At 44.3% G+C, this 20,038-nt stretch overlaps 1 protein-coding gene across 1 annotated transcript; it reads left to right on the top strand.

Moving 5' to 3' along the window:
* Positions 1 to 869: 869 nt before the first annotated feature.
* Positions 870 to 19,021, top strand: LOC119453250 (ubiquitin domain-containing protein UBFD1). Its single transcript, XM_037715276.2, has 8 exons — positions 870 to 1,065; positions 4,002 to 4,037; positions 4,713 to 4,859; positions 5,795 to 5,823; positions 7,373 to 7,438; positions 15,428 to 15,533; positions 17,024 to 17,106; positions 18,673 to 19,021. Exons 1-8 carry the CDS (start codon positions 981 to 983, stop codon positions 18,769 to 18,771), a joined length of 651 nt encoding a protein of 216 aa, XP_037571204.1. The 5' UTR covers positions 870 to 980; the 3' UTR covers positions 18,772 to 19,021.
* Positions 19,022 to 20,038: the final 1,017 nt, after the last annotated feature.

Genomic DNA, 20,038 nt, shown 5'->3' on the forward strand with positions numbered 1-20,038 from the left:
CATAACCAACTACAACTGGAAGCTCCCTCCAGGTTCTGCATTGGGTTTCCAGTGCCTAAATCAGAGCTTTTAGGTATCAAATTCAATATATCAAAAATCTCGGCAGAACCAATCTCACGATGACTGTCGACGGTAATGTGTCAGCATTACCCAGTTGATCGGACCTAAGTTGGTCCATGGGTTTCAACCCCGTTTCCTCAACATAGCAGCCTGATGCACTACCCATTCGACCACGAACAACCCAGTGGCCCAGGTAGGTGAGAAAACGGTTAGATATATAGATACAAACGTACGTAGATAGATAGGTACATAGCCCCTGGATAGTGTGCGAGGTAATCTAGGAATGCCAACGTCTTAAAATGATACGTTGAGCTTTGTGGGTTTTTCAAAATAAAGACAAATAGAGTTGCTGAGTGATTGATATGGCCCGTTGTTTTGGATACGTTGAATTTACGGATCTACTAGTGTGGCGGCGACATCGAATGATAGAACCAATGTACAACAGCAGCCGAATCTTTGACAGCCGTCATGTGAATATTTCATTAATGAACTTCACAAGCATTTATGCTGTTATGTGGTGCAGACCACTGCTGCTGCGATAGAGCAGAGTGGCTGTTCACAGCACCCCTACAAAGCACTGTCTGGGAATCTTTAGTAAACAGTCAACATGTATGTATAGCCAAATAATTTTTGGCATTTTCGCGGAAATCTTGTACTTTTGGCTTCTGCTGTCGTGTTTTTGAATTATAAGGTTGGCCGGTCTGCTATCGCTAGGACAATTGTTTTAAAGCGTTGTAAAATTTAGCTTCATTTGGCCTTCTAGTTGCATGCTGGGAAAGTGTGCTCAGACAGAGTGTGTTGTTGTGGTTTCAGAGGACGGTGACCCCGAGAGCTTGGTGGCCGGCAAGCAGCAGTCATTACAAGAGGAAGATGGCAAGGAGGATAGTGTGGAGGAGGAGAGTGCCGTGCCGCTGGTCGTGATGTACAACAAGCGGCGGTACGACGTCAAGGTGGCGCTCTCGGCCAAGATGGCCAAGCTCAAGGAGGAAATACAAAAGCTCACTGGTGAGATCGTGCTGCCTGTCCCCGAAATGGCGGCGATAGCAAGAGAGGCACAAGGGTCTTTGCGTTGTTGGTAGAAATGAAGAACGATGAGCTTAGCTAAAATGTTGCGATTGTGTGACGACCTGTGAGAAGTATGTGATGGCTGTGCGACAGTGCGTGAAAGGGGCCGTATAGGATCGTGTAAGGGTCTCACCTTTTGTTTTCATAATCTTGACGAGGTGTGGCCTTTACACGAGACCAAACCTTTTGTTCGAAATGATTCCGGCGCAGCCGGTCACTTGTGCGCACCCCGGCTCTCGCCACCTAGTAGCGGCATGCTGAAGTACGCAGCGCGCGAAAATTCACCGATGCGCAAGTCAAGCATCGAGGCACAGAACGCGTTTGCTTCTCTGTTGGAATTTTTAAAAAACAAATTTTGGACTGCCAAGTTGGGGGTGCGGCCCTTATACGGGTGCACGGTGTAAGGGTCACACCCACAACTTGGCTTAGATGTCCTCACCTAAAGAGTATATATCTTACACCGTGCACGGGTGCGGGCCTTACACAAGTCTATGCGGTATGTGACAATGGGATGAAAGGTCTTGGCGAGTATCAGATGACAATTCCGTAACAGTGGTACAAGGCGTAACCTGTCACTGAAGAACTGAAATTTAACCTAGTTGGTAAGGAATCATCGTTGTGTAATGGGCGCCCAACAGAACTCGAGAGTGTTCCCTCAATCTATGGCAGACAGGTAGACGCATGAATATTACACATTTTCAGTGTCAACGGAGAAGGCCAGAAGCCACCTGGCCAACCATTGTGTGAGATGTGGCTGCTTGCTGCTGCTGCTTGAATAGACCTTGCTTCGGCACAAAAGAAAGGGTATCCGACAAGTTGTCGAAGCTTACCTTATCGTCAAGAACTCGGGTGGTTGAGTTAGTGAATTTGTTTGCCAATGAGACAGACGTGTTATAAGGACACATGATTGGTGTTGCTTCCTGGTCCTCCTCTGTCACGCCTTGCCTGGTTTTTTGAGCCGGTGTGAGGCCTGTTTTAATCTATTTAGTTGTGTTGTCTTAGGTCCTTCAATTGGGAGTAGTGTTTTTGTCCGCCCCTTCTCTTGTGTTCTTTGTTTCACACCCATTACACCACGATAGCCTATCACACACACCACATGCATAACTAGTCAGCACTCAAAAAACTAAAGTTAAATATTGCAGTTCACAATTGCCTCTCGTTACATTTTATATTCACTAGAACACTTTTGTTCCTGCTTTCGTTGTCATAAAAGCGGAGAGCTTGCAAAGTACTATGGATATTAGGTGAAGGAAGGCTCTAGTTTCACATTAAGGTGACAAATTCATAGAAAATTTAAAATTAGCTTATAGCCATGTTTTTCTTGTGGGGGTCGCATTAGCACACTGCCGTTTGCGAGCGACTTCTGCAGTTACCATATTTACGGGACTAGAGCTTGCACTACCTTACAGAAAAAAAAATAACAAAAAGAAATGCCTGAAATTGACGTGCACTAAAGGTGAGTGTGGAACCATGGTTTCACTAGCCACGCTCTGTTTATGTTTGGTGCAGTGGCGCAGCCTACCATGCATGCCACATTGTGGTGCCATCGCTGCTATTTATGGCATGTAAACGGGGCACAGACACCATTGGGAGCTGGCACCGTATGTTTACAGCAGTGGCGCTGATCCTGTCCCATCATTATGCTTTCTTGTGGGGTTGATTAGCTTTGGAACGATGGACACAACACGTAGTAGTGTAAACGAATGCAAAGGAAGTATTTATTGGCTTTTTGACTTGATTATCATCATCATCATCATCATCATCATCATCAGAAAATGTTTATGTCCACTGCAGGACGAAGGCCTCTCCCTGTGATCTCCAATTACCCATGTCTTGCGCTAGCTGATTCCAACTTGCGCCTGCGAATTTCCTAACTTCATCACTCCAACTAGTTTTCTGCCGTCCCAAACTGCGCTTCTCTTCTCTTGGTATCCATTCTGTAACCCTAACGGTCCACCGGTTATCCATCCGATGCATTACATGGCCTGCCCAGCTCCACTTTTTCCGCTTGATGTCAACTAGAATATCGGCTATCCCCGCTTGTTCTCTGATCCACACCGCTCTCTTCCTGTCTCTTAAGATGTTAGGCCTAAAATATTTGTTCCATCGTTCTTTGTGCGGTCCTTGTTCTCGAGCTTCTTTGTTAATCTCCAAGCTTCCGCCCCATATGTTAGCACCGGTAGAATAGAATGATTGTATACTTTTCTTTTCAACGACAGTGGTAATCTCCCGGCCAGGATTTGGTAATGCCTGCCGTATGCACTTCAGCCCAAGTTTATTCTTATGTAAAGTAACGCCAGCTAAATGACATGCAGAGCCTAGTTCTCCAATAATTATTACGCTACGCATTCGAGGAAGTTTGACAAATCGCCGTTGTCCGAATGATCATGTTTGTCCTTGCTGTGTCACACTTCAGGGCCAAACGGGAAGCTTTCAGCAAGCTAATCCTGCAGCGAGCACATGGTCAGTGTGTGTTGACATTTCTCAGCCAAAGAGGAGGCAGAAACATCCTCTTGCGCCTAAGCCACCCATGATATCAGTCGGTGCTAGCATGCGAGCGCTCGTGCCGTCTCATTTATCTATGCATCTAGAACAATGGCTCCACCACTAGAGCACGTGTGCCATGCGGGAAAGATGAATGTCAGGGTACGTGAGCTGAGGGTCCCCATAGTGGCCACAGGCTGGCGCTAGCGTAGGAGGACTTCTGCCGTCTCTTGTCATAGCTGTGCTCCTACGACTACTGCCTTTGCATGCATGTTGTGTGGGGAAGCTGAACATTAGGACATGCGAGAGTTTTGCGGGCAGTCTTGACACTTGCCTTTAGTGGCCCTGCAAGAACCCAGTTGTACAATTAATTTGTTTCTTCTGTCTTGTAGGGGTCCCGCCACCGATGCAAAAGCTGATCTACAAAGGTGGGTGCTGCTATCTAATGCTGAGCTCTCATTTGTCCCATTGGGCCCCGAAAGATTTGGAGACAGCCTTGCAAATGAGGGTGTTGTCGAATTGTTTAGGAACTCGCAGCTTACCGATATCCTTGTAAAGGAAAGCATTTAAATTGCTACAGTTTGCTAGTAGTCGAAGTTAGGGCCGAAATTGAGGTAACATCTAGAAATTTCAACTCGTGCAGCCACGGTTGCATGAGTTGGTACTTTAGAATACACATAATTTGGACAAAACCAGTGTCAGTTAAAAAAAAAAATCTGAACACTGACACATGAGAGACTTATTGTACTTGATACTGGTCTTCACTATACCTATACCAATTTGCGTCTGGTATATGTATATATTTATTAGCACAGCGAACTAGCTGCTGTATGCAGGACCTAATCTAGAAACAGTGAGTTTGATATAGTTTTATCACAAACATGCGGAATCTTTATATGTACGAGCATACAGCATGAAAATCATTGCACAAGGGCGAATACCTCGGCTACCGGAAGTTCTAATTAAGCGGGCTCGAATTAAGGAGATTTTAGCGTACTAGTTTAATAGCAGATCCACGCACTGGAGGCTATGTCGTGCACGCACTCTACATTTTTTCACTCTAGTGTTGTGGTGTGTTTTCTTACGTGTGTGCGCATACGCAGGTGCTCCCAAACCAGACAATACCAAGAGTCTGCTGGAGTTGAATCTGTTTGCCAACGCCAAGCTCATGCTGGTCGGCTCCACCCTGGACGATGTGATCAACCTAGAAGTCCCCACGCCCGAGCAGCTCAAGAACGACACGCCACAGGGTGCGTTTATCTTGACATTTTATCGCGATAGCAATTATACGGACGCTTGGGAGGCACCTTTGCGTCGTCAGCACCGCCATGCTGTCACGGTTGATGGTGCTTGTGCGTGGAAGGTAAGGTCTTCAGAGGCGCAACGGATGCGCAGCGCGTTCTACTGTAAAAATGAAAGCAGTGTTCTGCCTTACGCTGTCACCACGAGTGTTGAGCGTGCAAAAACTAGCGGCCCAGCTTTGCAGATATATATGTGCATACCACACCGTGGTGCATGCAGTGGTCGTCTGAGCGGGCAGTAATTTTGAAGCTACGAACACTGATGGTTTTCCGTTGAATGACAACTTGTGCACCATCTATGCGCGTTGCCACCCTGGTAGTTGCCAGGGCTATGTTACTACTGCGACGCTGCAGTTACCTTGGGTGCTGCATTGCGCCAACGTGTCACCCTGTGTAATGTTGGAACACTGGGCAACAAACTCGGGTGCACTGCTGAATAATGCTATTGCTGTCCATGCTTTGCGCTTCGAGCGAAACTGCCCAACTTAACATTTTTTTGTATGCAAATACATGTTTGTTTCAACAGGTTGCCACTGAAGTAATGCATTTGGTGAATGGAAACATTGATGGAAACTATCCGTATCTTTGTTGGTATCAGAAGTTAGAGCAGTGCATTAATTCATCCATTCATGTGACTGCGTCTGTTTATTTTCTTACGTTCTATTGTTTTGCACTGATTCTGCTCAGCACTTAGAATTGTTGGACAACGAGGAGTTCGTTGGTGCCTGTGAAATAATTTCACTGTTATAACGCGCGGAGGTTAATTTGAATTGGAAGTTACGTGGCATGATTCTTCTTCTTTTTTTCCGTTTTTTACACATATGCACCAACTTGTAAAGCTCATGCTGTTTGCTGACTTTTTGCTTTTACGTTTTTATTTTCAGCCACGAGAGAGCCAATCAGTAAACAAAAAGTGAGTATCTCCCTCTCTTGAAGCCGTTGCTTCCCAACCGTTTAACTTCTTGGAGTAAGCATGTTGAACAAAGGCACTGTATATCCGTTCACTCAACCATTGTTCTGCATTCAAGTTGCTTCAGTCATTCAGTTGTTTTTCATAAACGCCGTTGCTTCTCAGGCAGTCATAAGAAATACAGTTGTTAAAGAGACAGTACAGAGGAACATTGGGTTAATGTATATAAGTAAATTACGGTTCTGCGTTAGCAAAAGAAAATGAAAGATAAGGTAAGCGAGAAGAGATGCGGAAACGGAATACAGGTGGGTATGCCGTCCTGAACTTAATACAACATCTCTCCATGACATTGTGAATTTAGGAAGCTCCTACTAGGGTGCCATTAATTATTTTTCTCTAGGGAAGGACTACGCCATGTTCTAAAGAAACGAAAGACTTGGCCTAAAACGTTTTGACTTTTTTTTTGTCCCAATGCAGCTTGAACATGATAATGTACTGTATTTTTGGCACTATAGTCTGTGGGGTGTTTAAAATTGAAATTTCAGGCTATATGTGATGTCATTATTTAACATTGGAAACACGTTTGAAAGAAACAAGGCCAGACTGTGCCTGCAAATTTTTGCCTCACTAAATTGCATATTGAAATCAGCCTTTGCAATGCTCGTCACTGTACGACGGTTTCACGAAAGGTGGACTGAAAACTGCTTCATCAGAGAGATCGAATTGTGAAGGCGATGAAGACATTGAAGAGCCGTTCATCGATTCTGACTTGCTCGACTTGTTTTGTTCTGAAGCCCCGACGAGAGTGATTTTGTTGGGTTTCAGAATTGACTCCTATATGCAAGGCTAAAAAAAATAAGCTAGGCGTTTGCTGGTTGACAATGACATTTTTGCTTGCCTACATTATACTGGTTGCAGACAACTAAAAAAACATATTTTCAGTCAAAGTCCGTCACTGCGGACTGTACGGCAGGTGCGAAATATCCAGAAAAAACATTATTAACATTATTTCAAGCCCAAACTGGCCCCTGTAAAATTCTATGCCGGTTGCAAACTATAGTGGGGAAACTGCAGTAATTTAAAATCTATGACATTACACTGACCTGTCATCACAGATTTTTCGGCTCAAAGTCAAGAACAGATTGACATTTATTTCCCCCCTTAGTGAATAACCCTTCTCCGTCAAATCAGTGAGGCACAGTTGTGAAATAATACTTTACAAGTCCAAACTGAATTAATGTTCACCTTCAGTGTCCCTTGAAATATCTGCATTGTCATCGTGGGCCGGGATAATGTAATGATCATATTCCATTGGTGTTCCTTTCTTGTGCTTCATCGGTGGTCTGAATGGTGGTGTCTTCATGTTATCACCAGTATGTACCAGTCACAAACTGTGGATGATAAAGAAGATAAAGCATAGAACGAAGGGTATCCTTACATTATACTAACCATGACCTCTTTCTGTTCTCTTCTTTTTGTTTTTGTGAAACAACACTACGTCTTCTCTTCTTGTGAAACAATTGTCGGTTTTTGTTTCGTTCTTCCCTTGAAGGTGCACCAGAAAGTTGTCGAAAAGGGGGTTCCTGAAGACGCCATCCCAGGAATCTGCAATGCCAAAGTGAGCCTAGTGAAGTCATTTGTTTGCCCCTGGCATGCTAAAGTCGTGTGTTTGAGATCGCTTCAACACCACGCTGTGTCTACTTGCTGTTAGTCTAGGCCTGAAGTGCATGAAAAGCAGTGTTGTAATTTTTTGAGGTGCCTCCTAAAGTGAGATGAAAAAGTCGCTAAAATTTGCTGCAAGGTCGCTAAAACTTTAGGCTACATAGGTGTTTTTGAGCACTATAATATAGGCTAGCATGGCGTAAATCATTTACCGAAACATCTCACATTTGTCTAGGGCCCATGCGAGTGAGGAATAAACAGCGAATTAACTAGCAGTGTGTGTAGTGAGCTTTTAATTTACTGTTATACTTGGCATGACAGCTGAAGTTCGGTGTTATTATGAGGTTCCAAATCCAGCATGATTTAAAAGAACACAAGCAATCTGACTTTCCGATAGCATGCAGAGGTACGCTATCAACTTTATCCCTGAAATTTTTTTATCAATTTCTCTACACTCCTGAAAGGATAGCAAAGCCCTGCAAGACGCACATTGTCGCATATGTTAACACAGCGATGACATTCTATGACCTTTATGCAGGTTATATACTCCGGTTCCACCCGTTGGTCTATCTGAAGGCTCTTCGTAGTACTGGGGTGCTTTGTGGACATTATAAAATTCTGCCACATTGTCGAAATCTTGTGATTACAGCATTTTTATCCAATCAAGGGATGCTGTAGCAGTCCAGTTGCAGCCCTCTGAGGCTATCAGAGCTGACAAGATAGCAAATTTGACAACATGGCGGACCTTGTCAACGTCCAGAATAGCATCCCTCGTTTGTCCAAGATTCATGCAATAAGAAAGCAGTGTGTTCAGGCTCGACAACATAGATCTTTCTGCATGTGATCTAACTTATTATTCACCTGCTCCGTTATAAATTTCACTGTAAAGTTTGGAAATGTCCACGAATTGAACGTATTTAGCACAAGAGCAGAAACCGGACCTTTAAGTACCATTCAAACCGGTTTAAGAGAGAAGAAAAACGCTTGCATTTTGTGAACACACTGAATCCTGTGAAGGCAACTATTGCCTCTTCATGGTCATAGAGCTTGCGTGACATACAGCCAAATTCTGCCGCACCGATTTAACCTTTGAGTAAAAAAGTGCGTTCTAGAAGCCCATTTTTGGAAAAAAAAAACTCTCATAGCTTTGAAGTCGCTATAATGTTGCCAAAGTTGTTCCGTCACATACCTGAAAAAGTGACCGGTCGCTAAATTGAAAAATTTAATGCTAAACAGACAAGAAAGCCGCTAAATCAATGGAAAAAATTGCTAAAATGACTACACTAATGTAAAGAACTGGCCAAAAGTGAGACCGGTGCCTGTAACATGCATTTCCCCTATTTTCATTTTATTAGTGTGGTCACATTTGAGAAGAATTGTGAGCGTGCTGATCACATGTAATGAGAAACGTGGTTATGCATTTTAAGAATATACTGCTGTGCCTTACTTCACCTTTAAGACTAAGCTATACGTCACAATCTCTGAACCTGAGCATCAGGCAGTGACTAGAATGTAAAGCTCTGGAGTGTGCAGTTGTGTAGACACAATGTGAAAACACTTCAAGTTATTGTTAATTATTAGTCTCATTATTCTTTGCTTGTAAGCAGCAGTCACTAGGAGGACTTGTTCTAGTTTGACGGTGTATTCACACGAAGGAGTAATCAGGTGGTAGCACACACCGTATTTAGTCTAATATACGGCGAGGTTACAAGTTGGGGGACGCGAAAAAAATAACTGAAGTATGCACGTTAATATAGGGCGATATAGGGCGGCTAAAAATTATTCAGGATTGGCGGGGATTTCCCAGAAAACTTAATAATCGAAAGCCGCCGGAAAAATAGGTGTGGGTCATATGCGAATTTAGCCTTTCACGACTTCACGGCAGCGTGAATTTGGCCTTGCAGTGCGACTTCCCGGCAGTGCAAATTTCGCCTTAAGGTGTGGCTTTACGGCAATGTGCGCTGCGCTGCTGTGAAGTCAAACCTTATGGCAAAGCTTGTGCTGCTGTGAAGTCATTCCTCAAGGCAAAATTCGCATACAACTCACACCCCGCCTTTGCTGTCCAACTTTTTGAATTCTCAGTGCGGATTATATGGGCAAAATATAGTACTGCCTCACCTGCCAAGGTTTATTAGTTGCGGCAATTTGCGCTGTGGTCTGAAATCTGGACTGCTGCTGCCATTTTGAAACAGTAACTGAATCTATCAGTCTTAGGCCAAGGATTTTGGGAAAAAACGACCTTGCCTAATACAGTCAACGTTTGATTTTTCGGACTGCTTAGGGGCCGCGAAAATATCCGAAAATAGGCTGTCCGAAAAAACGAATGCATCTCTTTTACTGCCCTTAAGTGCTCAATTCGTCGCGGGCACGTCCGAAATGTGTCTGAAGGCCTGTCAGTATACTTATTAGGTGTATCACTAATTATGTGTATCACTATTAGGTGCATCACTTAGGCGTATCACTCGTACTGTGATAGGAGGCGGCAGGTGCAAGCGTGTATAATTAAGGAATAGATACCGTGCTCCGTGACAATTGCCCCTTCCAACTTTTGGGATGCTTTACTGCAATACTTTGCATATGCTTGACTGCGTAACATTGCTGAATTCAGGCGAAGCTGACTTGTGGAAATCGGCATTATTTAGCGCGCCGTGCTTTCAGAGCTTCCAAGACATTGGCGAGGATTACAAAGGCGGAATCGGCACCATAGCTCACAGTGGTGAATTGTTTCAATGAAAAATACGGCACTGAGCAGAAAGAAGCTTGGCAGCGAACGTCGAAGTAGTTAGGCCTAGCGTTGCCGTAGAAGTGGCTACAGCAGCTAGCGGATCTGCGTGCGTGAGCGCCGGTTTGAGGTGGCGAGATAATCAAAATGGCAGCGGTGGCTTCGATTAATCCATTTCGGGCCAGCGGTCATGGTAAAAAGTTCGGAAAATGGGACGGCGAAGGTTTTTTGCGTCCGAAATTTTCGATGTTCTTATACATTGTCTTTATGAAGGTACGTGGCGGTGCCACGAAGGCGTCCGAATTATCGGGCACGTCTGAAAAATCGGGCGTATTCGAATAAGTACAGTACACTCATTGTGGCGAACATGTCACGTGATTGCAAGGTACCGTGCATGTCTACAGCACAGATGACCAGTGGCGTAGCCAGAAATTTAGATCGGGGGGAGGGGAGGGGGGGGGGGGGCTCAGGTTGCAGCGCGGCCTCCTCCTTATAGAATTTGTCGAGGGATCAAATACATGAATAATAACTGCATTGCCAATGCCACTGTATATTAGATGCTGCAAACGAATTATTGAACGCTTCGCACTGTCAAGTAAAATATGTATTTTTTCATACAAGAATATATTCGTATGTCCCAAAAATTGTGGCAGAAATAACTGATATCAATGCTGCCGCGTTTTTTTGTCTATTTAATAATAAAGAAAATATCACACGAACTTTAGAACTATATCAGTTCAAAACCAGCAAAGCAGTGCATGCAGCTGATATAAAAAAACGTAAAGGCGATGAAATGAATAAGTTGAGGACAAATATTTTGATGAATCTTTGTCATTCATTGTTTACATTTTTGTACATATGCAAGGGCCAGGAAAAAAACCTTAATGACGTTGTCCCTCGTTGCAATAGATTGCGCAAGAGCAGCTGTTACCGGTCGTGTATTGTAATTACACCGATATTACACTCGCAACAGTGAGTAGAAATAAAAAGTAGGAGTTCTGCTAAATATACATTAGAAATGCGAAGATAGAATGGAATATACAAATGCAAAGCTACAACTCGCTAAAGGGCAAAAAAGAGTCGCTGGAAACAAAGTTCACTGCTTGTATACACAAAACTTCGCAACAAGGTATTTAAATATACGTCTAAGTATCCAATTAATCTATGTATTGAAGGAAACGTCACTCTATATAATGCGTCAAACAAGACAAATAAACATGTTGCGCAGTCACAGATAGTAAACTTTGCGCACAGAAAGACAGATGATCTAGGCAAGAACAAAACTATGATCGCAGAAATCGTGATATGTACTCGGGCCATGCGGCGGTCGCGGCAGCGCCATATGGGCAGAATAATAGAGGAATAATGCAGAAATCCGTACGAAAATGTCTAATTTATCTGCCTGCACAGCGGCAACAATTATTCTGCACCCAAAATTAAAGGAGGGTATTGCTTCGTTTAAAAAAAAAGTCGCAGTTTCGCCCGAAAGGTGAAGCATCAATTGCGATAGCAAATTAGTAGAGAGCTATTCGGTGTAGGGATAGTAGTTTTATCGGCTGCATAAACTTGGGCACATCCGCTTACTAACTGAATTAACAAGCGTGGTGTCAGCGTGCGCAAGCAAACATGAATAGATCACTCTGAATGACCGCAGACAACGACTGTCAAAACGCTGGCAGCAAGCGCAGCCGCCGCAGCGGGCAAGGTTCGTGCGGTCTATCGCTTCAAAGGAAACTGAGCGGCGAATGCACGGCGCATACAAAGGTCAGATCCGTGTGGAGATCGCTTTTAAGAGACGGTGCGGGAGATCGCCACAGCGGGGCAAAGTACAAGTGCAGTTGTTGGCAGAGTATATACAAGCTGCCGCCCCCCCCTCCCTCCCGCGCTGCCTTCCCGCTTTCTTGCTTTCGCGTGGGAGATTGAGTGGCAAGTTCCCCTTACGCCCGATTGCAAGACACGCCTTTGGTGCCGGAGCACAGCGTCGCCTCGCCTCCCTCCCTCCCTCCCATACCCCCAAGGCCTTTCGCGCGACGGTGGCGTTTGCTTTCGGCCGTGCGTTCGCTCTCCGTGATAGCGCGCGCGTCCCCCGCGCGCTTTCGCTCGCGCATACGATTTTATCGCCCTTGGAATCTATACGGAACCTCACGGCGACGGCGACGACGACGGCAGAAATCCGGTTGAAGTGTCCATATAATTGCTATCGCAATAAAAGAAATAAAATCAGGTAGCTAAACAGGAAAGAAAAGGACAAACGAAAGCCACAGATGATGCGGCAAGTTGAACTACCTAATATCCGAGTGAGTTTTTGGCAAACGCCGCGTCGGCCGCGCTTTCAATGAGCAAGGTCGGTCAAAATAAGTTATTGATGTCCTCGTAATTTTCGTATTCGCATGATAATTTTGATCATGATGCTAACTGCCAGAATAAACGGCTAAATATCTGCGGTTTTAAAAACTAACGAACAGTCATACGTTTTCATAATTACGAGCTTATGGACCTGAATGAACAGAACTTTTTACTTGCATTAATTTTTGCTGCTTCGCTATCTAAAGGACAAACTTGTATCGGCGGGGAAGTTGAGCGAAGCGGTCAATGACTTCGGACACCTTGATGCCGACGTCTCTGTTGGTGTATATAGAAGCGCCAGCCTAACCATGCGTTCCACAGACATTGTAGAGCGCAAGTAGTTTTTTAGTTAACTCTTGTTAAAAATATTCTCTCTGCGCTGGCAGTGGTCACTGGAAGGGTGACTAGAATCTGCAGCTGTTTGTACACATTTACATAGAACCTGCAGTCACAATGAGAGAGGGCATCTATTCCGGTGCTAAAACCTAAAACACTCCTCGATGTCGTTGGCATCCTTGTTTAGGTACCTTGCACAAACAGTAGGCTGTTCGATTCCAGCGATGTCCGTCGTTTTGTCAGGAAGTATGGACAAGCAGCCTGTTTTTGCAACTAGGCTTTCTTTGATAATTTCACCACAAATTTCTATAATTTGGTTTTGTGCATCTGGGCTTAAATACGAGGCCTTACTGGGGCAACTTTCCAAATGGTTCTTCAGATATGTATCTCCACAATCAGCTCACATGTGAAGAAGCGCTCTGAAAATACTTGTCTTTTCAGCGCGGGCTATGCTTAAATCCATAGGGTCACTGTCCCTGTGGCCATGGAGAGCCAGACCTCGTCGCCCGCAAAAAGAATTTCCTCAATAACAGGCCATTTACTTTCTTCTGTTTTCTCATACTTTACTTCGCCTGCCCTGGTCCAGCTGATCGATCACATTGGGCACGCTTCCTGAAAATGTTTGGAGAAAATTATCAGCTGCTAGCTCACAGTCACTGTAATATTTAGTATTTTCGTGTGCGTGGAAGATTGCGAGCGCGTGCTTTCATTTCTGGAACGGCTTGGACACAAGGGCTCCAGTGCACGCATGTTGGCCCAAGAGTATAAGAGCATTAAACCCCATAAAGGTCCAGAATTGAAAATCTTTTAAAGCACGCCTTTGGAAATGTCAGTGCACCTTTCGCGTCAAAAATTTATGAGAACTTTATAGTCATAAAGTTTCGTAATTGAAATCCATGCGCTCCGTAGATTCCGCGGCCGCTGCGAGATGCCGCAACGCGCCCGCTCGCTATCGAAAAGCCCTTGAAAGTTTGTGCTCGGGTGGGGCTCCTTACGTTACGTGACTCCAGGTGTAAGGGCGTTGCCACGAAATCTAGCCTAAGTTCGCAATGTTCGTGCCGAAATGTCTTTTCGAGCGTGAAAAAGACATTGTAGGACAGAATCCAGAATGATTTCCGGCGTCGGTGGTAGTTTTGGTCAGCGGTGCATGCCGGAACGAAAAAATTCGGGGGGGGGGGGGGGGGGGGGTTGAAGCCCCATCAGCCCCCCCCCCCCCCCGCCTCCTGGCTACGCCCCTGCAGATGACGTAGGATATCTGCATTGGAGGTCATACGTCCTCTTCAACCGCTGAATGCAGGCGTCGAATGGGTTGACTTTGTCACACTATTGGTGATTGTCACCCAATATGTATGCCTGACACCGTGACTAACATGTCCTTACAAAAGTTAACTTATTTCTCCCAGCTTTGCCATTGAGAAGTGCTAGTCTTTCATTCTGGCAACATTAAACGGAGCATTACGTGCTTACCTCCTGCCCAGTTCTCGCGTGCATATTGTTAGAAGATTGCATTGTTTGATCCACATTGTCGCATAGCTTATCTGCCTCGTCTATCCATACTTTTAGTTGCTAGTAGGCAGTGAAATCAGTACAGCTGTCGGCACCATCTCGCTTCTTTGATGATGAGGAGGGGTTACAACGGTGGCTTTCAATTTTGTCTTCGCAAGCCACGCAAGCAAACAATGTGTACCAAATGATGACATTACAGAGAGCATTAGCTTGTCCGAATAGATATATGTAGTCGAATGTAGATAATTCAAACTCGAAGGTGCTTGATAGTTTGTTTGAATTAAACGGAGTTCAAAAGGAAGCTCATTGCATGTAGGACTTATGTACATTGTTGCATTAGGCGGCGCATGTGCACTTAGCTAACACAATTGAAAAGTCCTGGAAGTGTGACTTTTAGGCACCATTTGTTGCTGCTGTGAACAATAACGTTTTTATTGCACTGTTAGACAAAGCTTCACAAGATGTTGCTAATAGCATTGTTACTACCAGCTACGTCTCCAGCAACTGTCACTTTGTGAAAGGCAATACTAATATCGAAAAGCTAAATCTCGGTCTTCATGAAAAGTGATTACGCTGCTGAGCTGGAGGTCATGGGTTTAACCTCAGCCACGGCTGCCGCATTCCTCTGGAGCTAGAATGCAAAAGCGCTCGCGTACCGTTCATTGGGTGCACTTAAAGAACCCCAGGTATTCAAAATTAATCCGCAGCCTTACATTACGGCGTGTCTTATAATCAGATCATGGTATTGGCACGTAAAACCTTGCAATTGAATTTTTATGAAAAGTGACAATGAAGCAGCATAAGCGCAAAATTTTCAGCAGGGCGAACTCTTGCTATATTGGCACTTGCAACAGGATGCAACAGGATATAGCATGATGCACTGCACATCGCACAAAGCATTATTTCGAAGTGTTTATGATGATAATTCAGGTTGCCATACACGATTACATTAAAACTGGCATGGCAGTGATTGTTGCCATATTTTTCTCATGCCTCGGTGGAGTGCTCATTCGACCCCTTGTTCCTTGACCCTAGGACTCACTGCCAGCAGCCCCGCTTTCGGGAATGCGAAATAAATCTGGAAGGAAAGTGCGACTCACGTTCAAGCTTGAGCTAGACCAGGTCTGGATCGGCACGAAAGGTGAGTAAGGCATTCGTGGTGGTGGCCAGTAAGAAGCCCTGCTAAAGCATCAAGATTAGTGAACTGGTGTTTTATCGTGATATTCTTGAGAAGAGGATAAAAGGGAGGTGGACACACAAGTGTAGTCTCTAGACGAATGGACAAGCACGTGGTCTTGAAACTTTTGTGCTAGACACCAGTTCACTTGTCATACCAACAAGAAATTAACTCAACACAAGCAATGTCAAGATGTGCTCTTGTCGGTAATCTGAGACTGGTTTGCTACAGTGCAGATGACATATCGATGAGTTGTCTCTTTCGTTATCCTTCTGTGTCACCTGCGCTGCCAGAAATTAGCAGTAAAATACAGTTTTTCGTTTGTCCGTATTGGTCTGGTCTTCTGGCGGTTGTCGAAACTAAAGAATGCATGAAAGTTGAACCATCATTTTCTATGCCTTAAGGGCTCCTAAACCACTCTATAAGTGTGTAACTTTGCCTTGTAGTGGCAGACGTGTACCACTCTATAATGAACCGGGCTGCAAGAATTTTTTAAAATGATGTCTTCGCTAAGTTCCGGACGATCGATGAACAGCTACACACCTGCCACTGTTTCTCGCTTGCCTTTGCAAACCTCCCCACTAGTGCCACCTCTCTCCTTGCTGCGTACTTTCAACAACCCCATTGTAGTTAAGTGTCCACCTCGGCTGTGGGAGGACGTGGTTCATTCCAAACGAGCACAGGCGTGGCTAAGCCCGACACTCGGCTTTCCTTAGATTTGTTAACCTTGTTGACTGTCCTAGGGAAGGAGCTTGTGCCATGCAGATCCCGTTGAACCCTGTGGTTACGACAAAACCTTAAAAATGTGGATCGCCTGGCCTGCTCCCATCACGGCAATTTCCCATGCGGTAACCCAAAACAACAATTACGTGCTTTCTAGGCGAAATTTTTGCTGCTGTGAAGCTGCACCTCAAAGCGAAATTAGCATATGACCGGGCACACCGAATTTTACTGTGAAATTTTTTGAAATGCTTGGTGTGGGTTATATGCGGGAAACTATGACAATTATGTTTACCAGTGAACAAACCTGTCAGTTTGCTGTTCTCGTAAAAACAAATCAATTTGTTCTTGTGTAAAATGGCAGGATTTGGATTACACGGGCTTGAATACAATACTTATCCATTTTTCACTGCAGTAGTGCGTTTACAGAAAAAAAAGCTTAATTGTTTGTCACTGCTATAAAGGTAATAGTAAAATCTTGTTAATTAAAATTTCGTGGGACCGGAAGACATATTTGAATTCACTGAATGCTGAATTATCGAATGTATCAAGAAAACAGTGCACGAATTCTTACTCTGCACCAACACGTCTTTCTTTGCTGAACAGATGCACAGTCCCCGTTTCTATTTGACACAATATTGAACAGAAGCTGCAGTTTTCATCTCATGACTGATAGGCGCTATCAGCAGCAAATGCCTCGATGTCATTGCTTACGTGGTCGTCTTGTCTTTCAGAGAGGACAGAAAAAATCAACATGAACTCTATTAACCAAGTCATCAGCGAGGCTATTGAGGGTCATGAAGAGTATCACATAATGGTATGCTGTTGGTTTTATCGTTTCATTCATGTGAAAATTGTAGATGGTGCGCCAAGCATGGATGCGCATTGTTTATTTCTGTGCTTGCAAACAGCTAGATGTTGAGAAACGTTTCAGGAAGCGAGAAAGTGACCATAACATCTTACCTTCGTATTGTGGTAACATTCGTTAGGAGCACTGCGTGAATGCGGACTCGACATTGCTTTTGGCCAATAGCCTAGCTATGCTAATGAGTTGAATTAACGGAAGTCTACCGTATAGCCGTTCTGGGTGATAGGTCAAAAATGGGCGCATACCCAGTGGCCCCAGTTGTCTTACACGACAAGACAGCTTCAGCCAGCACTTATGAACTCGGTGGAAAAAAATACAAAGAAAGTATCGCTTTGAAACTAAGTGTTAGTCTTGCTCTGTATTCACATTGTGAAGGACATCACTTGCGGTACTATGAGTAAGTTAGCTTAATCCAGGGCGTGGGCTGGCACTGATGACATAGCCCTCTGTTGCCAATAGCTTGTGCCCTTGCTGCTTCATTAACTAGCACCAGGAATCGAGCTAGCATAACCGATAACCATGGCTCGTGTCCTTCAAAATGCGTGCGTGGTCGAAAACGGGGGTCTGGTTTTACGACACAAGCTTGAACCCTCTCCGATAACATTGGTAATTACATAGCTGCCAACTCTCCTGAATACTTCAGTAAGATTTACCAATTTTGACTGGTTTTACAATTTTATGAATGCGGCGATGAGTTTTTTTAAGAAAGATTAATTCTGTTTGTTTGTATTTGATTTATTTATTTACTTATTCAATACTGCCAGCGGCCTTTTGGCAGCCAAGGCAGGAGTGTCAGGAGAAAAGTTTTCTTCCGTCTCTGAACTTTCCGCTCTAACTTTTTTGATTGCGAAACAACACCGGAGGGGCAGTTGCTTTGGACAAGTTTACACAGACAAGTTTCTCAATCAGGCGAAATAGGCAATAGCATGTCTTGGTGCAATTGGAGTTTTTGCGGTTCCCTGAAGTCGGCTTCGCCGCAGTAGGTGCGCTCTTGTGTGGTAAAGTGAGTTAAAAAGTGTTTTGGGGATATCCTCACGAATATTACTTGTCCCTTAATTGCGCACGCACCGTCTCCGGTCACAGTACGAACTGTACTGGCAGTCATTCCAAGAAGTTTCTGACGTTGCTGTGGCGATTTACGACCTTTCTCATTGTTACTTTTTTCTTCATGCGGTCTCTTGAAAAATGTGTCCACAGGGTTGTACGGTGATTACCATCAAATGGGACAGTACTGTCAGCTATGTGCTTGAAATATGTAGGACAAAAATAACTAGAAAGTAGTGCAGAGTCTTTAGCAGAACCTGTAGAGTTCATAATCTCTATGTTGAGTTGCTGTCTCTAGTATAAATGATCAAATGTGCAATATAGGGTAAATTTTAAATAAGCCTTTTCCTCTGTGCAAGCGTGCGGGCACCTGCCATGACTTTCAAACACAGTTGAATTAGCCAATGATGAATGTAGTACCTCGTTGTGTAATAAATTGCTTCTTCGGGCTGTGTGCAATATTTATTGCAGGCTCTTCAGCTTGGGACAACAGAAGCCTCCCGCTACTGGATCTACTGGGTTCCCGCGCAGTACGTGGATGCCATCAAAGAGACCATCCTAGGAAAATAAGCACAGTACCTCATAAATTGACTGGAGTCCAGACGCAGGAGAAAAGGGAGAAAGAAAATAACTGAAAGACGGCCATGAAGGAAGTAGAACCGAAACGTTCCCGTGCTGATTCTCCTCTTGTTCTTATGTTCATATTCAGTGTTGATGACGTCCGAGAGTGAAAGAAAACACTTTGACGAGCATGATATTTTTGCAATTTTACACTCGGGACAACCCTTTCCTTTCTGTTCTCCGCTGTACGAGTGACGCTGAAGCAGGGGTGCTCCAAAGGTTGCGTGCTGTGAGAAAAAAAAAAGGAGCTGTGACAATGGAGATGGGGATTTGGTGTGAAGTTTTGTTTTCATACATGCATGTTTTCCAAGTTGTGGATGCTCTTGCTTCTCGCATGCAGAGAGATGACAATTAGCATGCAGGTTGGGGAACAGAGTGTTCGTTTCGGTTCAGCGAAAATGGTTCAAATTGGTTTATGTTCCTTTGCTTAGCCTCATAGCACACCTCAGAAGTAGTGTGCAATTTCTCTTGCACCACTTCACACGTTACATAGCGATGTGATCAAAACTTGCCCATACTCGGGAGTGAGTGCGCCGACCTATGCTCACGATCGAGTGTATTACTAACATTCTTGCCTCCCAGTGTGCCACGTTGAAAACTGCACTAGCGGTGCTGCCACTTCTAAAATGACAGCGGGCTTTCATGTATTGACAGATGCACTAGCATGGTTAAGGCCACAAGTGCAGGCAAAGCATGGGGTTGCATGAGCTCTAGCGGAGGTGGCCAACCTGAACCGAAGAATTTTTTTCTTTTCTGGTTTCGTTCCAGAGAGAGAAATCGGTGTTCCAGTTTTCCTGGTTGGGAAGTACTAATATATTCGCCTCGAAAATCTGTGCCTGGTGTGGTTGACATTATCATGATGTCACCACACAAAGCAAACTTTGGTGAAGAAAGTACCCATAAGCCTAGGTAGGATGATGTTGACCATAAAAATTACCAAGAGTGTAGAACGTGGGAGCTAGAGCGATTGCAGAAGCGAAGTGAGCTGTATTGTTACACCATAATGCATCCTTTTCCTGTTCCAATATCAATCCTGGTTATTGTAACAGGAACTCGTTACTAGAACCAGTAATATGCTAAATTATTTATGGTGCTCTGACACTTGTCAATATTTATTTCTAGGGTTTAGAGAGCTTGGAACTAGACCTATGTAAAAAAAAAACAATCGTGTTCTTGCAAGCATACGGAAGGCTCGAACATTAGAATGAACTTGTTC

This window comes from Dermacentor silvarum, chromosome 5 (assembly GCF_013339745.2).
Source record: "Dermacentor silvarum isolate Dsil-2018 chromosome 5, BIME_Dsil_1.4, whole genome shotgun sequence".
Taxonomy (NCBI): Eukaryota; Metazoa; Arthropoda; class Arachnida; order Ixodida; family Ixodidae; genus Dermacentor; species Dermacentor silvarum.

Coding starts and splice junctions, on each gene's coding strand:
- LOC119453250 (XM_037715276.2), top strand. CDS start 981: ATGTACAACAAGCGGCGGTACGACGTCAAGGTGGCGCTCTCGGCCAAG. Junction 1,066..4,001: donor GGAAATACAAAAGCTCACTG/GTGAGATCGTGC, acceptor TCTGTCTTGTAG/GGGTCCCGCCACCGATGCAA. Junction 5,824..7,372: donor AGCCAATCAGTAAACAAAAA/GTGAGTATCTCC, acceptor CTTCCCTTGAAG/GTGCACCAGAAAGTTGTCGA.